Below are 25202 nucleotides of genomic sequence, written 5' to 3' on the forward strand. Positions count from 1 at the left end.
CCTCTTTAAATAGTTCTTCAAATATACTCTTTGATAAAATTTATACTCTTCTCCATAAAAGTCTTGCATATTTGGTATGATATATTCTTAATTCTTAATTATTGTTGGTATGGTAAACTACATCTTTTTGGTTGTTTGTTGCTGATATATAGTAACTCTGTTATACTTTGTATTTTGATCTTATACCGAACTATCTTTCTTAACTCCTCTATTTGGAATGATAGTTTATCTGTTCCTTGGATTTGTGATGTAGACAATCACACTACATACATGTAATGGCAATTTTGTTTCTTCCCTTGCAGTTCTACCCACAGACCCATATGATGCTCTCTGGCTTATCCAGTACATTGTTGAAAAGGAGTGCAACAGCAAGCATCTTAGACGCTACCCTAAGTACGTTTGCTATAGGTATTTGATGGATATTTTATCAGGTTAAAATATGTGATTAGTTTGCCCAGAGATTTTTGTTTTTTAAAATAATGAATACTGGCCAGGTGCAGTGATTCAAGACTATAATCCCAGTATTTTGGGAGCCCAAGGTGGGAGGATGGCTTGAACCCAGAGACCAGACTGGGCAACAAAGTGAGACCCCATCTCTACAAAAAAAAAAAATTAACAATTAGCTGGACATGGTGGTGCATGCCTGTAGTCCCAACTACCTGGGAGGCTGAGGTGGGAGGATCACCTGAGCCTGGGAGGCAGAGGTTGCAGTGAGCCATCATTGTGCCATTGTACTCCAGTCTGGGCAACAAAGCGAGACCTTGTTGCACTCCAGTCTGGTCAACAAAGCAAGACCTTGTCTAATAATAACAATAGATACTAGTACAATTCTATCAAATACTTTCCTACTTCTATTTATTTATTTACTTATTTGAGACAGAGTCTTGCTCTGTTACCCAGGCTGGAGTGCAATGGCACAATCCAGGCTCACTGCAACCTCTGTCTCCCAGGTTCAAGCCATTCTTCTGCCTCAGCCTCCCAAGTAGCTGGGATTACAGGCTTCTGCCACCACGCCTGGCTAATTTTTTGTATTTTAAGTTGAGATGGCATTTTGCCATGTTGATCAGGCTGCTCTCGAACTCCTGACCTCAAATGATCCACCCCCCCTCAGCCTCCCAAAGTGCTGGGTTTACAGGCATGAGCCACCATGCCCAACCCCTACTTCTTTTTAAACATTCATATAGTTTTTATTTATTGGATTACATTAATGAAATTTCTGATGTCAAAACACTCATTTCCTGGGATAAATAATACTTGGTAATACTTTATTTCCACATGCTAATATTATATTTAGGACTTTTGTATTTATGATCATAAGTGAAATTAGTGTATAATTTATCTTTACTGTTCTTTGCCCATTGTTGGTATTAACTGTACCATCTTAAAATAATTTGTCTAGTTTTTCTTTTTCTATTTTTTGTAACAGTTTATATAAAATAGAGAATATTTGTGTTTTGAAGATTTGTGATTTGTTAGAAATTGCTGTTAAATGGTTACGTGCTGTGGCTCATGCTTATAATCCCAGCACTTTGGGAGGCTGAGGTGGGAGAATCGCTTGAGGCCAGGAGCTCACGACTAGCCTGGGCTAGTCTCTTCTTAAAAAAAGTAAGACCTTGGCCGGGCGCGGTGGCTCAAGCCTGTAATCCCAGCACTTTGGGAGGCCAAGACGGGCGGATCACAAGGTCAGGAGATCGAGACCATCCTGGCTAACACGGTGAAACCCCGTCTCTACTAAAAAATACGAAAAACTAGGCGGGCGAGGTGGCGGGCGCCTGTAGTCCCAGCTACTCGGGAGGCTGAGGCAAGAGAATGGCGTGAACCCGGGAGGCGGAGCTTGCAGTGAGCTGAGATCTGGCCACTGCACTCCAGCCTGGGCGACAGAGCGAGACTCCGTCTCAAAAAAAAAAAAAAAAGTAAGACCTTAACAATAACAAGTTCTGAAATTGAGGCAGTAATAAATAGCCTACCAACCAAAAAAAGCCCAAGACCAGGTGGATTCACAGCTGAATTCTACCAGAGGTACAAAGAGGAGCTGGTACCATTCCTTCTGAAACTATTCCAAACTATTGAAAAGGAGGGACTCCTCACTAACTCATTTTATGAAGCCAAGTATCATCCTGAAGCCAAAACCTGGCAGAGACGCAACAAGAAAAGAAAACTTCAGGCCAATATCCCTGATGAACATTGATGAAAATTCTCAATAAAATACTGGCAAACCAAATCCAGCAGCACATCAAAAAGCTTATCCACCATGATCAAGTCAGCTTCATTCCTGGGATGCAAGGCTGGCTGAACATATGCAAATCAATAGACGTAATCCAGCATATAAACAGATACCACATGATTATCTCAATAGATGCAGAAAAGGCCTTCGATAAAATTCAACATCACTTCATGTTAAAAACTCTCAATAAAACCAGATATTGATGTAACGTATCCCAAAATAATAAGAGCTATTTATGACAAACCCACAGCCAATACCTATTAACTTTTTTTTATTTTTTATTTTTATTTTTTGAGACAGAGTCTCACTTTTTCGCCTGGTCTGGAGTGCAGTGGCAAGATCTCAGCTCATTGCAAGCTCTGCCTCCCGGGTTCATGCCATTCTCCTGCTTCAGCCTCCCGAGTAGCTGGGACTATAGGTGCCCGCCATCATGTCCAGCTAATTTTTTCTATTTTTACTAGAGACGGGGTTTCACCATCGTGGCCAGGCTGGTCTCGATCTCCTGACTTTGTGATCCACCTGCGTCAGCCTCCCAAAGTGTTGGGATGACAGGCATGAGCCACCACACCCGGCCTCAATTTGGATAATATTTTTCAGGTCATACATGTTGCAGCATGTATCAGAACTTCATTTTTTTTGAAACGGAGTCTTGCTCTGTTCCCCAGGCTGGAGTGCAGTGGCGTGATCTCAGCTCACTGCAAGCTCCACCTCCTGGGTTCACGTGATTCTCCTGCCTTAGCCTCCCAAGTAGCTGGCACTACAGGCGCCCGCCACCACGCCCGGCTAATTTTTTGTATTTTTAGTAGAGACAGGGTTTCACCCTGTTAGCCAGGATAGGATGGTCTTGATCTCCTGATCTTGTGATCCACCTGCCTTGGCCTCCCAAAGTGCTGGGATTACAGGCGTGAGCCACTAGGCCTGGCCAGAACTTCATTTCTTTTTTATGGCTGAATAATATTCCATTGTATGGATATACCATATTTTGTTTATCCATTAATCGATTGATAAATACCTGAGTTTCTTCTACCTTTTGCTTATTTGTGTATATACCTAAGAGTTGAATTGCGGGGTCATATGGTAAGTATTTATTTACATTTTTGAGGAACCCAAACTGTTTTCCACTGTGGTGCACCATCTTACATTTCCATAAGCAATGTATGTTGGCACATTTTTACCAACACACTTAATTTTCTTTTCTTTTTTAAGAATTATAGTCCCCCTAATGAATATGAAATAGTATTTCATTATAGTTTTGATGTGTATTTCCCTAATAATTAAGCATGTTGAGCATCTTTTCATGTGTATTGGTCATTTGTATATCTTCTTTGAAAAAAATTTTAATTCAACTCCTTTGCCCTTTTTTCAGTTGGCTTGTTGGTGTTTTTGTTGTTGAGTTTTAGAAGTTCTTTACATACTTATTAAACCATTATCCTATATGATTTGCTATTTCTCCCATTTTGTAGATTGTCTTATTTTCTTGATGGTATCATTTGACGTATGTTTTAATTTTTTTTTTTTTTTTTTTTTTTTTTGAGATGGAGTCTTGCTCTGTCGCCCAGTCTGGAGTGCAGTGACACAATCTCAGTTCACTGCAAGCTCCACCTCCTGGGTTCACACCATTCTCCTGCCTCAGCCTCCTGAGTAGCTGGGACAAAAATCAATCGGTCATAGATGGGTTCATTTCTGGTCTCTCAATTCTATTCCATTGGTCTATATGTCTATCCTGATGCCATTACTAATCACTTAAGTGGTAAGTATTTTTTGGTCACTTTAGCTCTGTAGTAAGTTTTCACATTGGGAAGCGTGAATTCTCTTTGTTCTTTTTCAAGATTGTGTAGGCTATTTGGGGTCCCTTCCAATTCCATATCAATTTGAGGACTGGCTTTTCTATTTCCCTGCAAAAAAAGCTGTTGGAATTTTGATACAGATTGCAGTGAAATCTTTTATTTATTTATTTTTGAGATGGAGTCTTGCTCTGTTGCCCAGGCTGGAGTGCAGTGGCGCGATCTTGGCTCACTGCAAGCTCTGCCTTCTGGTTCACACCATTCTTCTGCCTCAGCCTCCCAAGTAGCTGGGACTACAGCGCCCTCCACCACACCTGAATAATTTTTTGTATTTTTAGTAGAGACAGGGTTTCACCATGTTAGCCAGGATGGTCTTGATCTCCTGACCTCACGATCAGCCCGCCTCGGCTGCCCAAAGTGCTGGGATTACAGGTGTCAGCTATGACGCCCGGCAATGAAATCTCAATACTCTTAAGTTTTCCTATACATGAACATAGTATATCTTTCCATTTATTTAAGTCTTTAATTTCTGCCAGCAATGTTTTGTAGTCCATAGTGTACAATTTAACCAAGTCACCTCCTTGCTTAAATTTATGCTTAGGTATTTAATTCTCTTAGATGCTATTGTAAATGAGATTGCTTTCTTAATTTCCTTTTCAGATTGTTCATTCCAAGTTTATAGAAATGAGACTGAGTTTTGTGTGTTGATCTTGTTCCCTGCAACTTTGTTCGATTCCTGGTCATTATATTTTAAAAGCATGTATTGTAAACAACCTATAGCAAGATTTTTTATCCAACCTTTAAAGTGGCAGTATTTTGCTTTGTTTGTAACTACAGATATTAATTATACTTTTCCTACCATATTACTTTTTCCTTTTTTCTCAGGATTATTTTTGCTTTTTTAACTTCTTTCCTGTCTTCTATTTTTCTTTTCTTTTTTTTCACTTTTATTTGAGGCAGAGTCTCACTCTGTCATCCAGGCTGGAGTGCAATGGTGCAATCTCAGCTCACTGCAACCTCCGCCTCTCAGGTTCAAGCAATTTTCCTGCCTCAGCCTTCTGAGTAGCTGGAATTACAGGTGCTCCCCACTGTGCCTGGCTAATTTTTGTATTTTTAGTAGAGACAGGGTTTCACCATGTTGGCCAGGCTGGTCTCAAACTCCTGACCTCAAGTGATGCACCTGCCTCAGCCTCCCAAAGTGCTGGGATTACAGGCGTGAGCCACCATGTCTGTCCCTGCCTTCTCTTTTTTTTTTTTTTTTTTTTTATATATACAGAGTCCTGCTCTGTCACCTAGGCTGGAGTGCAGTAGCACAATCTTGGCTCACTGCAACCTTCGCCTCCTGGGTTCAAGTGATTCTCCTGCCTCAGCCTCCTGAGTAGCTGGGACTACAGGTGCACATCACCACACCCTGCTAATTTCTGTATTTTTTTTTTTAGCAGAGATGGGGTTTTGCCATGTTGGCCAGGCTGGTCTCAAACTCCTGACCTCAGGTGATCTGCCCACCTCAGCTTCCCAAGTGCTGGGATTACAGGTATAAGCCACTTCGCCCAGCTTGGGCATTTCTTTTAAATGAAATCATACAATGTGTGGTCTTTATTGACTGAGTCCTTTCACTTAGCATAATGTTTTCAAGATTCATCCATGTCATAGCATCGGTACCTTACTTCTTTTTATGGCTGAATAATATTTCATTGAGTGGATATACCACACATCATTTGTCCATTTATCAGTCAGTAGGCATTTGGATTGTTCCTATTTTTTCAATACTATGCATAATGCTTCTATGAACTTATGGATAAGGTTTTGTGTGAATATATGTTTTCATTTTGCTTAGGTATATATCTACGAGTGGGATTGCTGGGTCAAATGTTAACTTTGTTTTTGAGAAACTGTTACTTTCCAGTGTCTTCCCCATTTTCACATCCTACCAGCAAGGTATGAGGGTTGTAATTTCTCCACATTCTCACCAGCAATTATCTTTTTTTTTGAGACAAGAGTCTTGCTCTATTGCCCAACCTGGAGTGCAGTGGCGCAATCTCGGCTCACTGCAGCCTCCGCCTCCCGAATTCAAGCAATTCTTATGCCTCAGCCTCTCAAGTAGCTGGGATTACGGGTATATACTACCATGCCCAGCTAATTTTTTGTATTTTCAGTAGACACAGAGTTTTGCTGTTTGCCAGGCTCGTCTTAAACTCCTGTCCTCGCCGGGCGCAGTGGCTTCAAGCCTGTAATCCCAGCACTTTGGGAGGCCGAGACGGGTGGATCCCGAGGTCAGGAGATCGAGACCATCCTGGCTAACACAGTGAAACCCTGTCTCTACTAAAAATATACAAAAAACTAGCCGGGCGCTGTGGTGGGCGCCTGTAGTCCCAGCTACTCGGGAGGCTGAGGCAGGAGAATGGCGGGAACCCGGGAGGCGGAGCTTGCAGTGAGCTGAGATTGTGCCACTGCACTCCAGCCTGGGCGACAGAGCGAGACTCCGTCTCAAAAAAAAAAAAAAAAAAAAACCTCCTGTCCTCAAGTGATCCACCCACCTAAGCCTCCCAAAATGCTGGCATTACAGGTGTGAGCCACTGCCCCCGGCCTAACTTTTTGATATAGCCATCCTACTGGGTGTGTAGTAGTTATCTCATTGTGTTTTATATTTTTGGCTCATCATTGCTTCTTCCTTCTCGTATCTTCCTTGTGAATTCTATTTCTTTCTTCCTAATGTACATCTTTTATCATTCATTTACAAGGATGTATTAGTGGTAAATTCTCTTGATTTTTATCCAGAATTATTTTTTAACACTAACACTTAAATAATGATTTATTTTGATATACAATTCTACATTGTAGCTTTTTTCCCTTGTGATGTTTTGAGGATATTATCACACCATTTTCTTTTTTCTTTTCTTTTTTTTTTTTTTTTGAGACAGAGTCTTGCTCTGTTGCCCAGGCTGGAGTACAGTGGCTTGATCTCAGCTCAGTGCAACGTCTGCCTCCCAGGTTCAAGCAATTCTCCTGCCTCAGCCTCCCGAGTAGCTGGGACTGCAGGAGCACACCACCATGCCCAGCTGATTTTTGTATTTTCAGTAGAGACGGGGTTTTACCATGATGGCCAGGTTGGTCTTGAACTCCTGACCTCATGATCTGCCCGCCTTGGCCTCCCAAAGTGCTGGGATTACAGGCATGAGCCACTGCGCCCATCCCACTTTCTTGCTTCTTTTATTGCCAATAAGAAATTTTCTTAGTGCAATCCATATAATCTTTTTTTTCCCTCTAGCTACCTTAAGTTCTTACCTTGTCTTTGTTGTTCTACAGTTTCACTATAATGTGGCTTAGTATAGACTTACTTTTGTATTTCTACATTGAGGTTTGTGCTTCCTGAATCTGAGGATGTGTGGTTTTCATCATGTAGTAATTTTCCCTTTGAATATGACTTGTTCTTCATTATCTTTAGTCTTGCATTTTAAAACAGCTGTCTTAAATCTTTATCTGTTTTATATTCTCCATGTTTCTGTGTGCTGCATTCTAGCTGATTTCCTTATAGCTATCTTCCAGTTTTAGAAAATTCTTTTGCTGTTTGATAAATTATTTAACAGAGTTTCAAAGATTCAAAAAATGTATTTATTTTTATTTCTGGAAATTCCATTCATTTATTTTTCTAACTTGTTTTTTATGTAGTTTTTACCTTCTCATATTTCAATTCCTTCTTTGATGCTCTCCACAGTAATCAGAGTATCATTTCAAAATGTTACTGCTCTGTTTTTCAGTCCCCATTTCATTCCCAATTCTAGAGATTTTTTTTTAATTTTAAATAAGAATTCAACTATGTTAAAAAGAAACTTTTTTTTTTTTGAGACGGAGTCTCACTCTGTCACCCAGGCTGGAGTGCAGTGGCCAGATCTCAGCTCACTACAAGCTCCACCTCCCGGGTTTACACCATTGTCCTGCCTCAGCCTCCCGAGTAGCTGGGACTACAAGCTGGGACTACAGGCGCCTGCCACCACGCCCGGCGAATATTTTGTATTTTTAGTAGAGACGGGGTTTCACTGTGTTGGCCAGGATGGTCTCAATCTCCTGACCTCATGATCTGCCCATCTTGGCCTCCCAAAGAAAAAGACACTTTTTTGGGCCATATATTACCTGTAATTTATAGATGCTTTCAGTGGGAAGATTTTCAGGATTTTCTTACCATTTTAAAATTTTAATACTAAAAAAAAATTTATCCTGATGTAGAACTGTGACTATCTGGGCAAGTCCATAACTTTTGGGCTACCTACTATTTAATTCCTGAAGTGAGCAACCATCTACTGGGATGGGAACATTTTTATTTCCTTGTTGTTATTAAATAGTAAATGTCAGATGAAATCAATTCTCAGACACCTTAAATAGGTTTTATTCCTTCTTCTTGGACTGAACTCTATAGTCATCCCAACCCATGATATGAAAGCCATCCTCCTATAAATGGAAAGTTTTCATTCTCTATTCCCTCAAAAGAAAACCAAAGAATCAAAGAAAACATGGGTGTGTCTTTTTTAACTAAGGAAAACTTTTATTTAAATTGTGCAATCAATCAGTATTTAGACAGCAGTTTCATAAACATTTTGGCATTTAAACTTTTGTTTTTGGCATGACCTATAGGGTAGTAGATAAACTACCCAGTGGGGTGGGAGGGAAGCACTAAGCAGTATTTACTATGATACTAGAAAAAAAAACTACATTATTAAACAAATATGTTTTAAGAAGACATTAAAAAGATACATTCAAAATCAAGGCAAACATTTGCTTTCTTCGTGCAATGGCATTCACAGAGCTGATCCCCTGAGTCAAGTATAAAATTAATATAGCTCAGCTCTATAGTCCATTAGCAAGTCTACAAATGCTGCCCCTACAAGAAAATGGTATATGGAGTGAGAGGATCCAGAACACCCACAACATAAAATAATTTAACTGGTTCCCACACTTTCATTTAATTCACATCTTTGAAGAAAATAGAAAAAAAAAATCATACACACAGACATATAATTTTGTCCAACAACAGCAACAAGCAGACACATTTTCTTAACATATGTCCTCTACTCTACTGATAGGCTAAGGCAATGTGTGTTTATTCAGGCTTTGCAATTTCCTATTAACAGGCTCAAGTTGCTAATCATCAGTAATACTTTTCATTTGCAAACAAAGTAGATATCCAGAATGTGGTAACAGGAAACCGAACATTTGAAGGTCAAGATCTGTCATATTTTTGTTTTTAAAGACAGTTCCATAGAAAAACTTCTGTAACATAATTTTTTTTTTTCAGTTGTAAGTCAAGGCTATGTCTATATACCATGAACTACTTACAAGCTGTGAACTGAGGGAGATCTGCAAAGCTGTTCAGAATCGTATATGGAAAAGAAAAAAGGGAAAATATTTCCTTTCTCTAAAAAAAGAAGACAATCATATAATTCTTCCCAACAAATCCTACATATGGACTCGAATAAACCAGAATCAGGTGCCAGTATGTGCTGCCCTATATAAAATTCATTCATTTGGAATAGTTTGCAGAAATATTAAAATACTCCATAATCTTGAAGAAGATATTTTAGAGAAAAATCCTAAATATGTACTTTTCTCCTCACCCATCTACCCTGCTGGACATATATGATTCTCTCTTTAACTCTTTAAAAGCCAACATATCCAAAAAAAAAAAAAAACATTTAAATTGGAGTAAGATGACTTCAAATTTAGTACTTCAAAAGTACAGTCAATTCCCATTTTCTCTTATGAATTTACCCACCTAACAGATGAGTGTTTCAATTTCAGCTGTATCTTTTACCAACCACTTTCTTCTATTGGGTTTTCGTATGTGTACAGGAGATGAAAACATTTTTCATTTCAACAAAGGCAAAATATAATTGCAAAGGCTGACATGTAAAGAAAGAGCCTGTAAGATCTTTCACAGCCTCATACAAATGAGTTTCGGATTATGATTATTTACACTTGAATTTTCTCTTAAATTTTCAAAGCACTATTGTTTCATTTTGCACAAAAAATTATCCTCATTTCACGGATAGAGAAGGAACAGAAACAGGTTAAGAATTTTTGTACCAAATGATTCTCAAAATTGTCAAGATTAGAACTTAGGTGCTTCAAAGCCTAACTTATACTTGGTTCTGATTTATGACTCTCCGTTAACTTTGCTCCCTCCTAAATTAATGCAAATAATGAATTAGTTTATGTTCATAAAAAATCATGGACTCTTCAGACCTAACAAGAAAGGATTACTGGTTACACACCTGGCTTTTTCAAGTTAATGAATTCCTGTTTGGAATATGGGAGCTACAGAAAATTACAAAAGATCAAATGCAATTCTGAAGACCTTGTCGAATAAGGAAATGCTTGACTAGAAAAGGACTCTAGAAACCATGCCTACCTTATTTCTAATGTAACTCTAAGCTCAAACAGCCTTCAGACACAATTTTGGCTGAGAGAAATGGAAGGTTTTGAAGGAGGAGAGAAATTAGGAGATGATAAGGGATGAATTACAGCTGCCTAAATTCCTCCTGTGAATAAGTGGATTTAAATAAGGCAGTCTTCTCTTTTTCGATTGGTTATTACTCTGTAGAAAGGTTGTTCTGACACAACCTGGCCTTTGTGGATACAAGGGACAAAAAGTTGTATCTGATCATACTATGGAAGGCACTATGATCCTGGGCGATTAAATATCTTTTTTTTTAGCTGAGACAATGTATCAGTCCTATACACTTTCCAGTAGAGGATTAACTAACCAGGGTTTGTGTCTTGCCTAAACCATTCACTAGCTGTGACTTTTGGCAAGAGATCAGGAACCTGTTTCCTAATCCCTAAAATGGGGATGATACTTGCTTTGCAGAACGCAGCAGCGGTTTGCAGAGATGAACCATGAGCTAGGCACACTGTAGATGCTCAACAAATGGCATCACATTACTTCCTAGAGTCAGGAGAAGTTGTAAAATGACCAGCTTTCTTCTGCTTATTCGGAGTATTATTCTGGCCTTTGTCCCATAATGGAGATGGCTTTATCGATTTAGTTGAAGAAATGCTGAAAATTGGGGTGGAATTAGATATTATCTTTTAAAGCTGAAAGAGGGCCAGACTCGCGATGATCCAGAAATGAGAAGAAACTAGAGCTTTGAGAACCAGGAAAAGGCTGACGGGAACCAAAAAAGAAGGACAAGAAAGATCAAATTTCCTCGGAGATGTATATACATGCTGATGTAAGGAGAGGCTCTTGCTTCTCGGGAAATCTGAGGATTAACAAAACTGAAAAGCATTCAGTGGCTTGGTGAAGCTGAACAGATGAACCAGATTTAAAGGCAGAAAGGCTGCAGGCTGTGAATACGTTATTAAAAGAAAACAAAGAATAAACCTGTTCATCACTCTGAGTTCCTGTGTTTTGAGGTCTTCCCCCAACTCTTCCCCAGCAACACAATTACTGAAGAGAAAAGAAGAAAGGGTAACTGTAAGAAGAGTTTTCAATTTTTTTCTGAATAAATTCCATAAAGCTAGAGGCAAATATTTAGGACACTTTCTGATAAACATGAGATGTTATTGTATGAAGCACATATTCAGAAAGTTTAAAGCTAAATTGTTTTACAAGTATTTTGGAGAGAAAGTTTAGTGTATACTTTTGGTAGGCTACAGGCCAAAGTTTTCATGCTTTTGAACTTTAAAGATCCCCAAGGGGCACATGGCCTCAGATTTCCAATCTCTGTAACGCTGCATTTTCCAGGGATCAGAATTCCATGGAAAGAACGTATCTCTTGTGGGCAAACCAGTGGCCACCTACAGAAGTCCATTCCCGAACCCCTGGAAGCAGTGGGCGTGTCGCCAAACGCACCACAAGAACTCGGTAGATGTGGCGAAGTTGAGGAACTTCAGTTGGGGAGATTATCCTGGATTATTTAGGTGGGCTCAATGTGATCACCAAATCCTTAAACCTGGAGAACCTGTATCAGCTGGGGCTGGAGAAAGAGAAATGATAATTGAAGGAGCATCAGAGAGATGCTACCTGGCTGGCTTTGAAGATGGAAGGAGGGGTTCCCAGCCTTAAAAAACTGGAAAAGGAAATAGATTTTTCCCAAAAGCCTCAAAAAGAAACAGCCCTGCAATCGCCTTGATTTTATCCCAGTGAGACCCATGTTAGACTTCTGATCTGCAGAACTTAAGAAAAAATTGTGTTATTTTAAGCCACCACCTTCATGGTAATGTGTTACATCAGCAACAGGAAAAATAATGCAGTATCTGGTAAAAATACAAGACTGCCATGTTAATCTTAAACACCATCAATGGCTTAAAAAGGGAAAATGAGGAGATTAAAGCCTGAAACATACACATTGCATTAGCCTGTGATCTTATGTCCTGAGCATAAATCAACTTAAAACACAGAATTCTATGGTTACATTCTTCTAAACATCAATAAAAAATCACAATTAGACAATGGGTTGTGTATGGTGGTCTCCAGAACCCGCCACTCAGTGCTCACAAACTGCAAAGATTATTCTGACTATTAAACCAATACAATTTTATCAGAGACCCATGTAGCAAACGGTCAGGAATAAAGTCTGCAAAATACATGTGTAGTCTTAGTGACTGTTTCAATATAACTGGAGCTTTTTTTTTTTTTTTTTACATTCAGTATTCAAAATTTACATTCAATGAAACAGAAATGTATATAAGTGAACCACCATAGCCACTGCTGAAGTGAAACCACATCTGGGTATTCTTGCATTAAAAAAAAAAAAAATGATACTTTCAATTCCAACTTTTTGTGACATGATCTGAATCGTTTTCAAAGGTGTCTTCGTAAGAACTTGAACAATGATCCTGGGTTGTCAATCATGAGCACATTTCTGGCAGAAGTCCTTAACAAAGCCAAGACAAACTGATGCAAACCTCTGTCATTGTTCCCAATGTTGGCATTGCTCTTGTTTGAAGCACAGACAAAAGTAGAGCATTTGACACTAAGAATCTAATTTCTTTGGTAAGGCAAAACTGATTTTTAAAAGTCACTTAAAGGATAAAGCTGTATTTCTGCTTTTAGGCTAATCAAAATATAAAACCCCAGATTTCATTAAAAATTTTTTCCCTTCACCCAAGGTTCCACTGAAGTTTGAAAACTGAGCTCCCTTGGTGCAATGCAAACATTTCAATTTAACAACTCTAAATTCCAATCTAACAACTTTAAAGAGCACATCTATCAAAGCATAGCCCACTTAAAGAGTGACATGATTTGTTTGCCTCTTACATTCTTAGAGATGAAAAGCATCCCTATTAAGGGACTGCCTCAAGCCGTCTGAGCTAACCAGGTAATGCTTAAAGCAGGAAGAGAACTACACGGGCTAATTCAGAGGTACCATAATACTCTGCAACATAAAAGCTTGCTGGTATTTCTGTTGACATTTCACACTCAAGGTGCTTTGGAAAGTATCACATCATTTGGCAAAAACATCATGTGGCTGAATCAGCAGATTAAATGACAAGTCCCCATGCATGTTATTTGTATACAGACTGGGTTCTGAAGAGACATGTTTGGTTTAACATAAAAACAAGAAACAACAGTTTAATGTACAACTAAATTTGCCTATATGCAGAGGTAACCTTAAATATCTTTGGTTTTTTCCTTTTAATTTGCTGATAAAAAGTACTTGAATAAAAACACTGATAAATACCAATATAATTGTATTGCTTTTAATTATGTAAACTTAGGCCTTTGATATCTTTTGCTACTAAAGCTAGATTCTCTATCAGCCTCTAAATAAATTTATTTCAAATCTGCTCATCTTTACTTACAGGCTAACCTATATATTTTAATGGTCTTTGGTATGAAAATACTGATGAGCAGTATCTTGTAATATTTGGCATAAAAATGACATGCATGTTATCAGTACTTACGGCAAATACATCTTTGGAAAAGAAAATAGTTACCATATGCATATCAGCCCCTTTGAAGTAAAATACCATGAAGTAATGTCACTATGACAGATGAGTGGAAACCTTCACATTTTAATTACAATTTCATACTCACGACTTCAAAGCAGCTCGCTTTGGTCAAGTAAAAAGAAGTCTTTGCTGTCTTACTAAATATCTTATTCAATGAGACCAAAGTATTTATTTTCGGTGAAAACAATTTTTTTCTCTCCAACAAGTAGTTTCAACAATATAAAAATACTTTAATACTGTATAGTTGAAGATTTACTTGCTGAAGAAAAAATTATACCTGAAGTTCTTTGGAACTATCTGCTGGTAAAGTATTACAACTTATTTTAAATGCTCTGGTAACAATAAGGTAGTTAACATTACTAATCTATTTAACTATAACAATCAATATAAACCCTTTTGTTTTGGGTTAGTAACTACTTGTGTAAGTTTCATATCTATAGATGTTTCTAGTTAATTCAATTTGGGGGGAATTAGAATCAAAATTTTACTTTCTACTGAAAATTCTTTGGTAACAGGATTATTATGAAAAAGTCTGTATAAGAACAAAATGAAAAGGTAAAAAATGTACTGGTAAATAATTATCAAATAGTTATAGCCTAAAGTTCTATTATAACTATAAGCCTATTCATCAAAACCCAAACAAACAAAATACTTACCCTCGAGGACCTTAGCTCATCTTTTAACCATTTAAAACCATTCAAATTCAAGTAGTCCTAGACACATCTTCCATAGCCATGATGGATGATGTTTCAGCTTTAGATTTTGTTTGCCTTTTAATGAAAGCTTAAAAATAAAATGATCTCATTGTACTTAATTTTAGATACTGATAAAAATTGGCCCTATATACTTAGACTTACAAACCACAAAGCGCCATACCCTGTCAATCTGCCCATGCTTCCATGAGGCAGCTCAAAAGTAACAAAATGTTCCCTGAGTACAGGAAAAAAAATAACACTAGAATAACTTTAAAAGGAGGTAGTATAAAACAGGAGCTATAAAGGCAGGAGCAGCATTTTTCCTCGCTGCAGACTGTTCACCTAAAGCTCTGCTTTTTTGTTTGTTTTGCGATGAATTCCGTACTTAGATAACTAACTGGGGGACTTTGAATTTAGTTCAGAAGTGGTTGCTAGCACTGAACTTTAGTCTTAATCACATCCAGTTTGGCACAAAATTACAGATTTAAAAAAAATTAAAAATGTTGTATCTACAGTCATTGGACTAGCGGATGATGCTGTGACTATTATTCGCTAATATTCTTTTGATTTTAGGACATCAGTTAACATGACCCTGCCTCCTCTAGGAACAAAGCATTTCAAGTATAAACCCATTCGGATTCCTTTTAAAACGAGAATCAAAAGTCACTTCCAGGAAATTTGAAAAAATACTTTTAAAAGGATATGGGACCCCTTCTCTCCAGGTGTTCAGTTCTTTATCCTCTCCCACTGCTCGGCACCTAGGTAACTAACTGTCTCATGACTGAGAGAAGGCCTATGGTATGTAGCTGAGTAAACAATTCGCTGATTTCAAACCAGCAAGAGGATGAACTCACTCCTGGAGTTAGCATTCCTCATTCACAGCATTGACACTGAAAGAAGATTAAGTAGATACCATATTCTCTTAAGAATTCAAGAAAACACAAGTAGGGTGACAGAACTCTGAATATTTATCCCTAAACAAAACCTGCACTTAAAAAAAAAAAAAAAAAAAAAAAAAAAAGCCTTGGTAAGATACTATACATCCAAATAGTTATTGATAAAATTCAAGAAACTCTTAAGGCAACTTTTTGTACTCCTGTCCTAAACGATTTCATGAATATTAAAAAGGTATAAGGCAAAGAATTTCACAATATATACTGAAAGGCACTGTTACCATAATAACTTCAAGTTCATTTTACTGTCTACTGTTGCATTTATCTTCATTCTTAATAGCTTATGAAATGTCTTCACTCCTTTAAGCCAAACTGGGATTTTAAAAAAAGGAAAAAAAAAAAAAAAAAACCCATCTTAATCCATTTTCTTTAAAATTCCATTTTCTGCATGGGGTTTTGCAACTAATACTGGCAAAGTTGAGGATGCTTTGCAAACTAGACAGTACAGCCTTTGGCCAACTGTCAGGCAAAGAGGAAGGTAGAAAAGGCACAGTTCTGGGCAGCTTGAGGTTTGGGATACAGGAGATAAAGCACTCAGACTCTAATGCCCAAAACATAAAAGCCCTTTAAGAAAAATGATCCCTATCTGGTGCTGAATAGTTCTGTTCTCAAAAGAGATGTACTTTCTTGTTTTGGTCATTCGTTAAAAGAAATAGTCCCACTTTTCCTCTTCTCAGTGGTTTAATGGTCCTCACTGCCAGAGGTATGAATTTATCCAAACCATGCAGATGTCATAGTTTCTGTTTTAAAAAAAATCAGAGCTTCAGATAAACATTCTTACTCATCTACCTATATGACTCCTTTGATCACACGCATTACACACACAGCAATGAAAACACAATACTACTAGGAAGTATCATTGGTTATGTAGCTGAGATAAACTCTAACAACAAATGAGGTAACGAAGTTGTCTTCAGAGTTTGCCAGGAGGCAAACTGAGGTAGATACTCAGCAAAGGGGCTTTCCAAAGTCTTCCCTTTGCTCCAGTGATATATTTTATAATCCAGTCAAACATCTCGACTGTTCTTTCACATTGCTGACGATGAAACATTCAAATTACACAAGTTTAAAAATAAAAAAAACAAAACACATTCAAAAAAAGTTGAAAAACCCCATAAAGATACCAAGGTTTTCACAAAAGGCTTTGGCTCCCTGTTCATTGTCCTTCGAACAGACTTACTGGTGAGAATACCTGAGCATGGCCGTCTAGATTGGAAAATCATTTTTATCAAAGCATAGCATGGCAGATGGCGGCTGCAGAACTGAGGAGGAAGTCTGCTCAGTAACGGATGACACAGCAGGATCTTCACACTTCCCCACTGCGGAATCTCCACCTGAATCACTGCCAGTGAAAGAATCAGAGGTTGGGGGGAGTGGTACTTATAACTGAGGACAGATGTATCTCATCGTTGGACTCATGAGAGAACCGTCCAGAATCCCCAGTCTCGTGGCTGCCTTCACTATTTGCTGAATGTTCTGTATCAGCTGCAACACCAAAGGGTCTTGAGAAGCTGGCTGTCTGACCTGGGGAGCTGGGGGAGTCTTCATCACTGATTAACACAGTGGTGCCTGGCTGGTAAAAGCAGACGGCTGGAGTAAATCTTCTTTGAGGCTAGACAAAAAAAGATAAAATGGCAATGAGAGTCCAGACTGATCAAATCCCTGAGCAAAAGCTCATCAGGTCCCCTCAGACGGGTAGGAGCACATCAGAATTACCTGTGGCAAGCGAAGTGTCAAAAGCTTCTTCAGTGCTTCTGATGCACGCTCCTGCTCCTATCCCTTTCCCCACTGACCCCACTCCCCGCTGAAAATCACAGCTCTGATGATTATTCCAACTTCTATTCAGTTATCATTCACCTCGCTCTCCACAGAGTCATGCCCCAAATTAATAAAATCACAGCCATGAAGAACACAAAAAAATTAAAATAAAGCATGAATTCACATTTTCCTCTTTTTTAACCATCATTTCATATATCATGCATTGCCAAACATTTTTCTCACTTGGATAGGTTACCTGTTCAACTTGTATCTTCTTTGAATCTTGGAAAAAAAACCATTTTTTCTTAGAGTTGTTTTTAATTATAGGACCATAGCTATTAATTATCAGGTCAGTTCCTCCCTGAGGAAATAAAAGAGGGGAAATGTAAAATATCTTGGTATCACAGATTTCACTTTATCACAAGTAGTGCATACTTTAACTTTGACTATATGCTTTACATTTCCCTTTTAATTTTAACTTTATTTTAGATTCAGGGAGTACATGTGCATGTCTGTTACATAAGTATATTGTGTGGTAGTGGGGACTGGGCTTCTAGTGTACCCATTACCCAAATAGTAAACATTAGTACACAAAATGCTTAAATGTTAACAAAAATGATCACAGATGTCATTATTTCTTCTTTAAAACAGGCAGTACAGCTGGGCACAGTGGCTCATGCCTGTAATCCCAGCACTTTGGGAGGCCGAGGTGGGTGGATCATGAGGTCAGGAGTTCAAGGCTGGCCAGGCCAAGACGGTGAAACCCCGTCTGTACTAAAAATACAAAAATTAGCCAGGCATGGTGGCAGGCGCCTGTAATCCCAGCTCCACAGGAGGCTGAGGCAGAGAACTGCTTGAACCCAGGAGGTGGGGGCTGCAGTGAGCCAAGATCACGCCATTGCACTCCAGCCTGGGCAACAGAGCGAGACTCCATCTCGAATAAAAACAAACAAAACAGGCCGGGCGTGGTGGCTCATGCCTGTAATCCCAGCACTTTGGGAGGCCGAGGCGGGCGGATCACGAGGTCAGGAGATCAAGACCATCCTGGTTAACACGGTGAAACCCCGTCTCTACTAAAAATACAAAAAAAATTAGCTGGTGTGGCAGCGTGAGCCTATAGTCCCAGCTACTGGGGAGGCTGAGGCAGCAGAATAGCGTGAACCCAGAGCCGAGACTGCACCACTGCACTCCAGCCTGGGTGACAGAGCAAGACTCCATCTCAAACAAAAACAAAAATAAAACAAAACAAACAAAAAATAGGCAGTACAACATAGTCAGGGTATTTGTTAGTGGTCAAAACAATATAAAAGATTTTTAAGATTATACATAAAGTATATATTCCAAAACACATTAAGATATATGTATGTGGTATATATTCCAAAACTTATTTTCAAATGGTATAGCAAGGAAAAAGTATATAAAGATATGAAATTATCACATTAACATTTATTAATCTGTGTATTCTGTACATTATTCTCTCAACCTTTCTGTATGTTTGAAAATTTTTAAAAGCAGATGGGGATAAAAAACCCATAATGAACCCACATACGCTCAACAAAATGACATTAGATGCAGTTATCAACTCTAGGGCTAACCCAAGGGAATTAAGAGATTCTCCAAACATGTTTCTCTCCTTCACTTCAGGCCTCTACCTCTCTGCTCCTTTCATTGTAGTTTCTTTTCTTCCCTACAACATCCTCCCCACTCTGCTTCTCTCCTAACCTCTCTCATATCTACTTCCAAACTAGTAATAATACAATCACAGTATATATATTAGTACTTTTTTTTTTTTTTTTTTTTTTGAGACGGAGTCTCGCTCTGTCACCCAGGCTGGAGTGCAGTGGTCGGATCTCGGCTCCCTGCAAGTTCCGCCTCCCGGGTTTATGCCATTCTCCTGCTTTAGCCTCCCGAGTAGCTGGGACTACAGGCACCCGCCACCTCGCCCGGCTAGTTTTTTTGTATTTTTAAAGTAGAGATGGGGTTTCACTATGTTAGCCAGGATGGTCTCGATCTCCCAACCTCATGATCCGCCCGTCTTGGCCTCCCAAAGTGCTGGGATTACAGGCTTGAGCCACCACGCCCAGCCTTTTTTTTTTTGAGACTGAGTCTTGCTTTTGTTGCCCAGGCCGGAGTACAACACCGCGATCTCAGCTCATCACAACCTCTGCCTCCTGGGTTCAAGCGATTCTCCTGCCTCAGCCTCCCGAGTAGCTGAGATTACAGGCATGCGCCATCACACCCGGCTAATTTTTGTATTTTTAGTAGAGATGGGGTTTCTCCATGTTGGTCAGGCTGGTCTCGAACTCCTGACCTCAGGTGATCCACCTGCCTCGGCCTCCCAAAAGTGCTGGAATTACAGGCATGAGCCACCACGCTTGGCCTGTATTAGTACTTTTTAAGCTCATTTAAAATTTTAGGTTCTAATGTTTTAGATAAATCTGAAATAAGTTGAATGGATTAATTTGTATTAGAAAGTAAAACCTAAATTAGGCTGCAAACAAAAAAAAGAGAAATAGCAAATATTCATTTATTCATATTCACCTATAATATGTATTGTATATAATGTACTAGATACAAATTACATCTGTTGAATATAATTCATAAAATTTAGTATCAAAACTGCCTGAAATTTTGTTATACTTCTGTTATTCTAAATTTTAGGAAATGATAAAGGAAAAATAATTTGTAACAGGGTTTGGCAAACTTTTTCTGTAGAGGGCCAGATCATAACTATTTTAGGCTTTGCAGGCCACATATGGCCTGCGTCACATCATCACCACCTTTTTTTTTTTTTTTTGTAAACAATCTTTACAAACGCAAAAAACAGCTGGGTGCGGGGGCTCACACCTGTAATCTCAGCACTTTGGGAGGCTGAGGTGGGCAGATCATCTGAGGTCAGGAGTTTGAGATCAGCCTAAGCAACATGGTGAAACCCCACCTCTACTAAAAATACAAAATTAGCCAGGCATGGTGGTGCACGCCTATAATCCCAGCTACTTGCGAGCCTGAGGCAGGAGAATCACTTGAACCGGGAGGCAGAGGTTGAGGGGAGCTGAGATCGTGCCATTGCACTCCAGCCTGGGCAACAAGACTGAAACTCCATCTCAAAAAAAAAAAGTAAGAAAACAGTCTTAGCTCGGAAGGTAGCCACACAAAAACAGGCCCCAGTTTAGCCTGGGTGGGACTGTTTGCTGACAACTGATTTATAGCACACTGGTTGTGGGAGCTATTGCAATAATGTACAATATCTAAAGTTGTAATGTGACTAAAGGTAATTTTAAAAGGTATTGTTCAGAATGCTTACAATAGCACTATTATTATATATACTGGAAAGGACATGAAGTAACTTCTTCCAATGGTGTTTCTCTACTATATCCAACTTTCTTAAGCCATGAAATGAAGGATCTTAAGGCACCTTCATCTTAGATGCTCCATATTTTTTAAAATGTCATTCATACTTGGGATGTTCTGATGAGCAATTAAGTTCAACAATCAGCCAAACTAAGTCAAATGGATTAACAAAATGGTGACCACCCAGTAAATACAGGTCAGTCCAAACTATAGTAAATATAGACTAATGACCATGGTGTTCTTGGTTAAGACAACTTCACTCCATATAATCTCATCTAATTGAGTTTTTGTTACCTCCTCACTTTTTTCTATAACTCTTTCTCACCTTTTATCTATCCTCACCTTTTTCCCCCTAAATATTTTATGTAAGGAATGATCTGGGTAAAATTTCAGTATTTCATTAATAAGAGTATTGATATAATATATTCAACACACAATTTTGGGGGAAGTACATTTTACACACACACGGAGGAGGCATGGAAGAAAGGCTTATGCAGCAAATCCTGCAGCTCAGTACCTTTGCATCAATGAAGTTGTTCGGCATGATCATTGGCATTAAAGATTCTTCATTTCCTACAGCTCCTTCCAGGTTCTTTCCTACCTCATTTCCACTAGCTAAGGAGGCACTGGTACGAGGTAACTGTTGAGTTCCATTCTGTGCCGTCTTGGAGGCAGATGATTTCCTAAAACATTGGCAAAGAAGAGGAAGTCTTCTAGTTTCATAGAAGATACAGGTAAATGAACCACCTGGCCTATTAACGAAACTTTGTAAGCAATGAAGTTCTTTAATACCCATTTCTCAAATATTTTTAGAATCGAATGTTAGATTTGCAAATTTTTATTATTTGAAGAGGCATCTTTATTTCTTTTTGCCTTGATGTCTACTTAATATAAAATTACTCTCTATAATTATTGTTGCTTATTCATAATTTGTGCAGAAATTATAATTTTTAACTTATATCTTCCCCTTAAGGTCTGAGGATTATTACACTAGCATAACAATTCACTTTCCAATTATTGATGGTAAATTTAGAGTAGTACTTCAAGATTTAGGCAGTACTAAACAATGTGCATAAATATTTTATTTAAAAAATCTTAAAGTGAGAAACTTGGACAATAAAACTAAGGCAGTTCAATATACACAAAAATGTTAGAACTATTTCATTAACATAATGTTTTTGAGTAGTATGTTTCTATGTAGAAATACAAAAGATATAGAGGAAACTGAAAAATCTATGCTAACGGAGGGAGTCTAATGACGGGGATTACCTAAAACATCGTGTATTTCATGCTGATTTTTTTTAATTTAAAAAAAAAAAAAAAAACCTTAAGAAAATAAATGAAAACAAAACCTAAAATATAAAAGGCTAAAAATAGACAAGTTCACTGAATGCAAGCTACTGCTAAAAATTTGGCCAAAGTCAATCCATAGATGAGATTTCCTGACAGAGTTGACAGATACTCAATCCATGTCTGCTACATTTGTTTTAACCCTTGCCTAGAAAATCCCACCATATGTCCTGTGGTGTTCTCAGCAACTCAGGCATTTCAGGTACTGTTACTGAAATAGAAAATATTCCAGATAGTAAGAAAAAGAAATCCTCTTGTAAACATGATCAATTGTGTTTTCTTTTCTTTTTTTTTTTTTTGACAGGATCTCTCGCTCTGCTGCCATCGTGCCCGGCCTAACATTTTTCACAGAGATAAGATCTCACTATGTTGCTTAGGCTGGTCTGAAACTCCTGGCCTCAAGAGATCCTCCCATCTTGGCCTCCCAAAGCTCTGGGATTACCAAGGTGTGATTATCACCATGCCTGCACAAGTGTGCCATTATTATTATTTTTAAACCAAAGGATATTCTTTCTGTTTCTCAAAATACTAAGAAAATGAGGACACTAGGCTGGGCACAGTGGCTCACGCCTGTAATTACAGCACTTTGGGAGGCAAAGGTGGGCAAATAATTCGAGGTCAGGAGTTCCAGACCAGCCTTGTCAACACAGTTTGAAACTCTGCCTCTACTAAAAATACAAAAATTAGCAGGCATGGTGGCAGGCGCTTGTAATCCCAGCTACCTGGGAGGCTGCAGCAGGAGAATGGCTTGAATCCAAAAGGTGAAGGTTGCAGTGAGCTACTGCACTCCAGCCTGGGCAACAGAGCGAGACTTTGTCTCAAAACAACAACAACAACAAGACACTAGTCCTCATTTAAGAATACTGGCATTGGCCGGGCGTGGTGGCTCATGCCTGTAATCCTAGCACTTTGGGAGACTGAGGCGGGCAGATCACGAAGTCAGGAGATTGAGACCATCCTGGCTAACAAGGTGAAACCTCGTCTCTACTAAAAATACAAAAAAAATTAGCCCGGCATGGTGGCGGGCGCCTGTAGTCCCAGCTACTCAGAAGGCTGAGGCAGGAGAATGGTGTGAACCCAGGAGGCAGAGCTTGCAGTGAGCCGAGATTGTGCCACTGCACTCCAGCCTGGGTGACAGTGTGAGACTCTGTCTCGAAAAAAATTTTTAAAAATTAAATTAAATTAAATTAAAAAAAGAATATTGGCATAATGTTTTCAAATAGCAAGAAAATACTCTCCCTCTAAAATGAGCACATCTCTATAGCTGTAAGAACTCAGGGAACAATACTGCACATTTATTTTAAAGTGGAAAATCCCAGTTACTCTAAAAGGCACTTGATTTTCATTTGTTTCCTAGGGCTACTGCAATTTAAATGTTTTTTACCTCAACCTCTCTAGCAATGCAAACACACCTGGCTTTACTTCGGTATATCAAGATGAGAACACAGACGAAGATGCAGGTCAAGGCTATGCCAACACCTACAGCAATGCCAGTCATTGATTTTTGGTCCAGATGGTAATATCCTGAATAAACTAGAGGGGAAAACACAGTTACTCAGAATCAATCAGAAAAATAAATTATTCAATTTATAATTCTCAGGTACTTGCTTTTCCAAAATTTTTCTTTATCTCAGAGGAAAAGTTTTGACATTGTCAATTATCAAAGCAGAAAGGACACACAGTAATCTTTAATCAGTGATTTCAGAAACAGATTTATCTTCCAATATTAAATATTATTTATTTATTTTTTGAGACGGAGTCTCGCTCTCTCGCCCAGGCTGGAGTGCAGTGGTGCGATCTCGGCTCACTGCAAGCTCCGCCTCCTGTGTTCACGCCATTCTCCTGCCTCAGCCTCCCGAGTAGCTGGGACTATAGGCACCCGCCATCTCGCCCGGCTAATTTTTTGTATTTTTAGTAGAGACGGGGTTTCACCATGTTAGCCAGGATGGTCTCGATCTCCTGACCTCGTGATCCGCCCGCCTTGGCCTCCCAAAGTGCTGGGATTACAGGTGTGAGCCACCGCGCCCAGCCCAATATTAAAGATTTTAAGTGAGTTTTAGATATCATATTATAGCAATCATGAACATCAATTCATAATTTATAAAACAGGCACAAAACATAGATGTTCCTTGACAGACCCAAGAACAGATTTTATGTCATGCTGCCTTAAAAGCAGATCTGTATGTTGCAGATTCGTTTTCCATCTACATACACTAAAGCAGGGCTTCTCAAACTTTCATGTGTCTGTGAGTCACCAGGGATTATGTGGAAATGCCGACTCTGACTCACTAAGTCTGGGGTGGAGTCTGTGATTCTGCTTGTCTGTAGAGCGCTCAGGTGATGTCATGAGGCTGGGCTCTAGACTACTTTGAGTGGCAAGGTATTTGAGAAGCCAATATGAGCCTTGCTTTCCATTTCCCTTGATAATATGGTAGCTACAATGGCTACCTCCTTCCTGTTCTTAAATCTGACTGCCCTGTCCTGCTCTTTTCCTCTCTCATTCTCTTTCTAACACACACACATCCCTGGCACCAAATGACCACTCTTTGTGAAGCTAAGAGCCCTTAATCTTGCCCTGAGTTCAGCTGGCATTTCCTCCATTTAGAGCAGCCCCTCTTCTCCACAAGCCTACTCCCCCAGAGAGAAGGCAAAGGCAGTGTCCAGTCCTGTGCTACAGTGGGCACCAGCTTTTTTGAGAGCATATGGACAGCTGTGATGAGTAGAGTAAGGCTGGCTCTTTAAAGATATTTTTTCCAATTGCTTTTCTGAAGAGAGAGAGGGAGAAAAAAAAAACAACTTTCTCTCCAGAAAGGCTGTTTTTCTGTGGTGAAAACTCTTAATGAAAACCACGCTCTCTTCTTAACTTGAACACCACAACCACCACTGCTGTTTATTTCTGTGAAACCTCCCAGGAAGCCCACTCCCACCAGTTCACGGCTGATGTGACTCCTCTGTCTTGGTGGATGCACAGCTGCGAGAAGTAGTAACTGGAAACAGTGATTTCAAAACGGAGTTATTTCTGAGGTAATTTTGCCTCCTTGTAGGAGTACCAGGAAAAACCGTGCATCTCCATAACATCAGAACCTCATCAGCAACAACTTAAGGAACCGAGAGCCAGTTTAGGGATATGGCAATT

The 25202-nt window shown here is 39.0% G+C and overlaps 1 protein-coding gene across 1 annotated transcript in view; it reads right to left on the minus strand.

The window, feature by feature from the left end:
- Window positions 1-8523: 8523 nt before the first annotated feature.
- Window positions 8524-25202, minus strand: part of PRTG (protogenin) — a 127086-nt gene continuing 110407 nt past the window's right edge. The window contains exons 17-20 of the mRNA XM_050799787.1: window positions 23479-23599; window positions 21234-21399; window positions 17622-17726; window positions 8524-17219 (exon numbers count right to left, since the gene is read on the minus strand). Coding sequence (XP_050655744.1) covers window positions 16965-17219; window positions 17622-17726; window positions 21234-21399; window positions 23479-23599 — 647 coding nt within the window. The 3' untranslated portion in view covers window positions 8524-16964. The remainder of the gene's footprint in view (window positions 17220-17621; window positions 17727-21233; window positions 21400-23478; window positions 23600-25202) is intronic.

Source organism: Macaca thibetana, chromosome 7, assembly GCF_024542745.1.
Source record: "Macaca thibetana thibetana isolate TM-01 chromosome 7, ASM2454274v1, whole genome shotgun sequence".
Taxonomy (NCBI): domain Eukaryota; kingdom Metazoa; phylum Chordata; class Mammalia; order Primates; family Cercopithecidae; genus Macaca; species Macaca thibetana.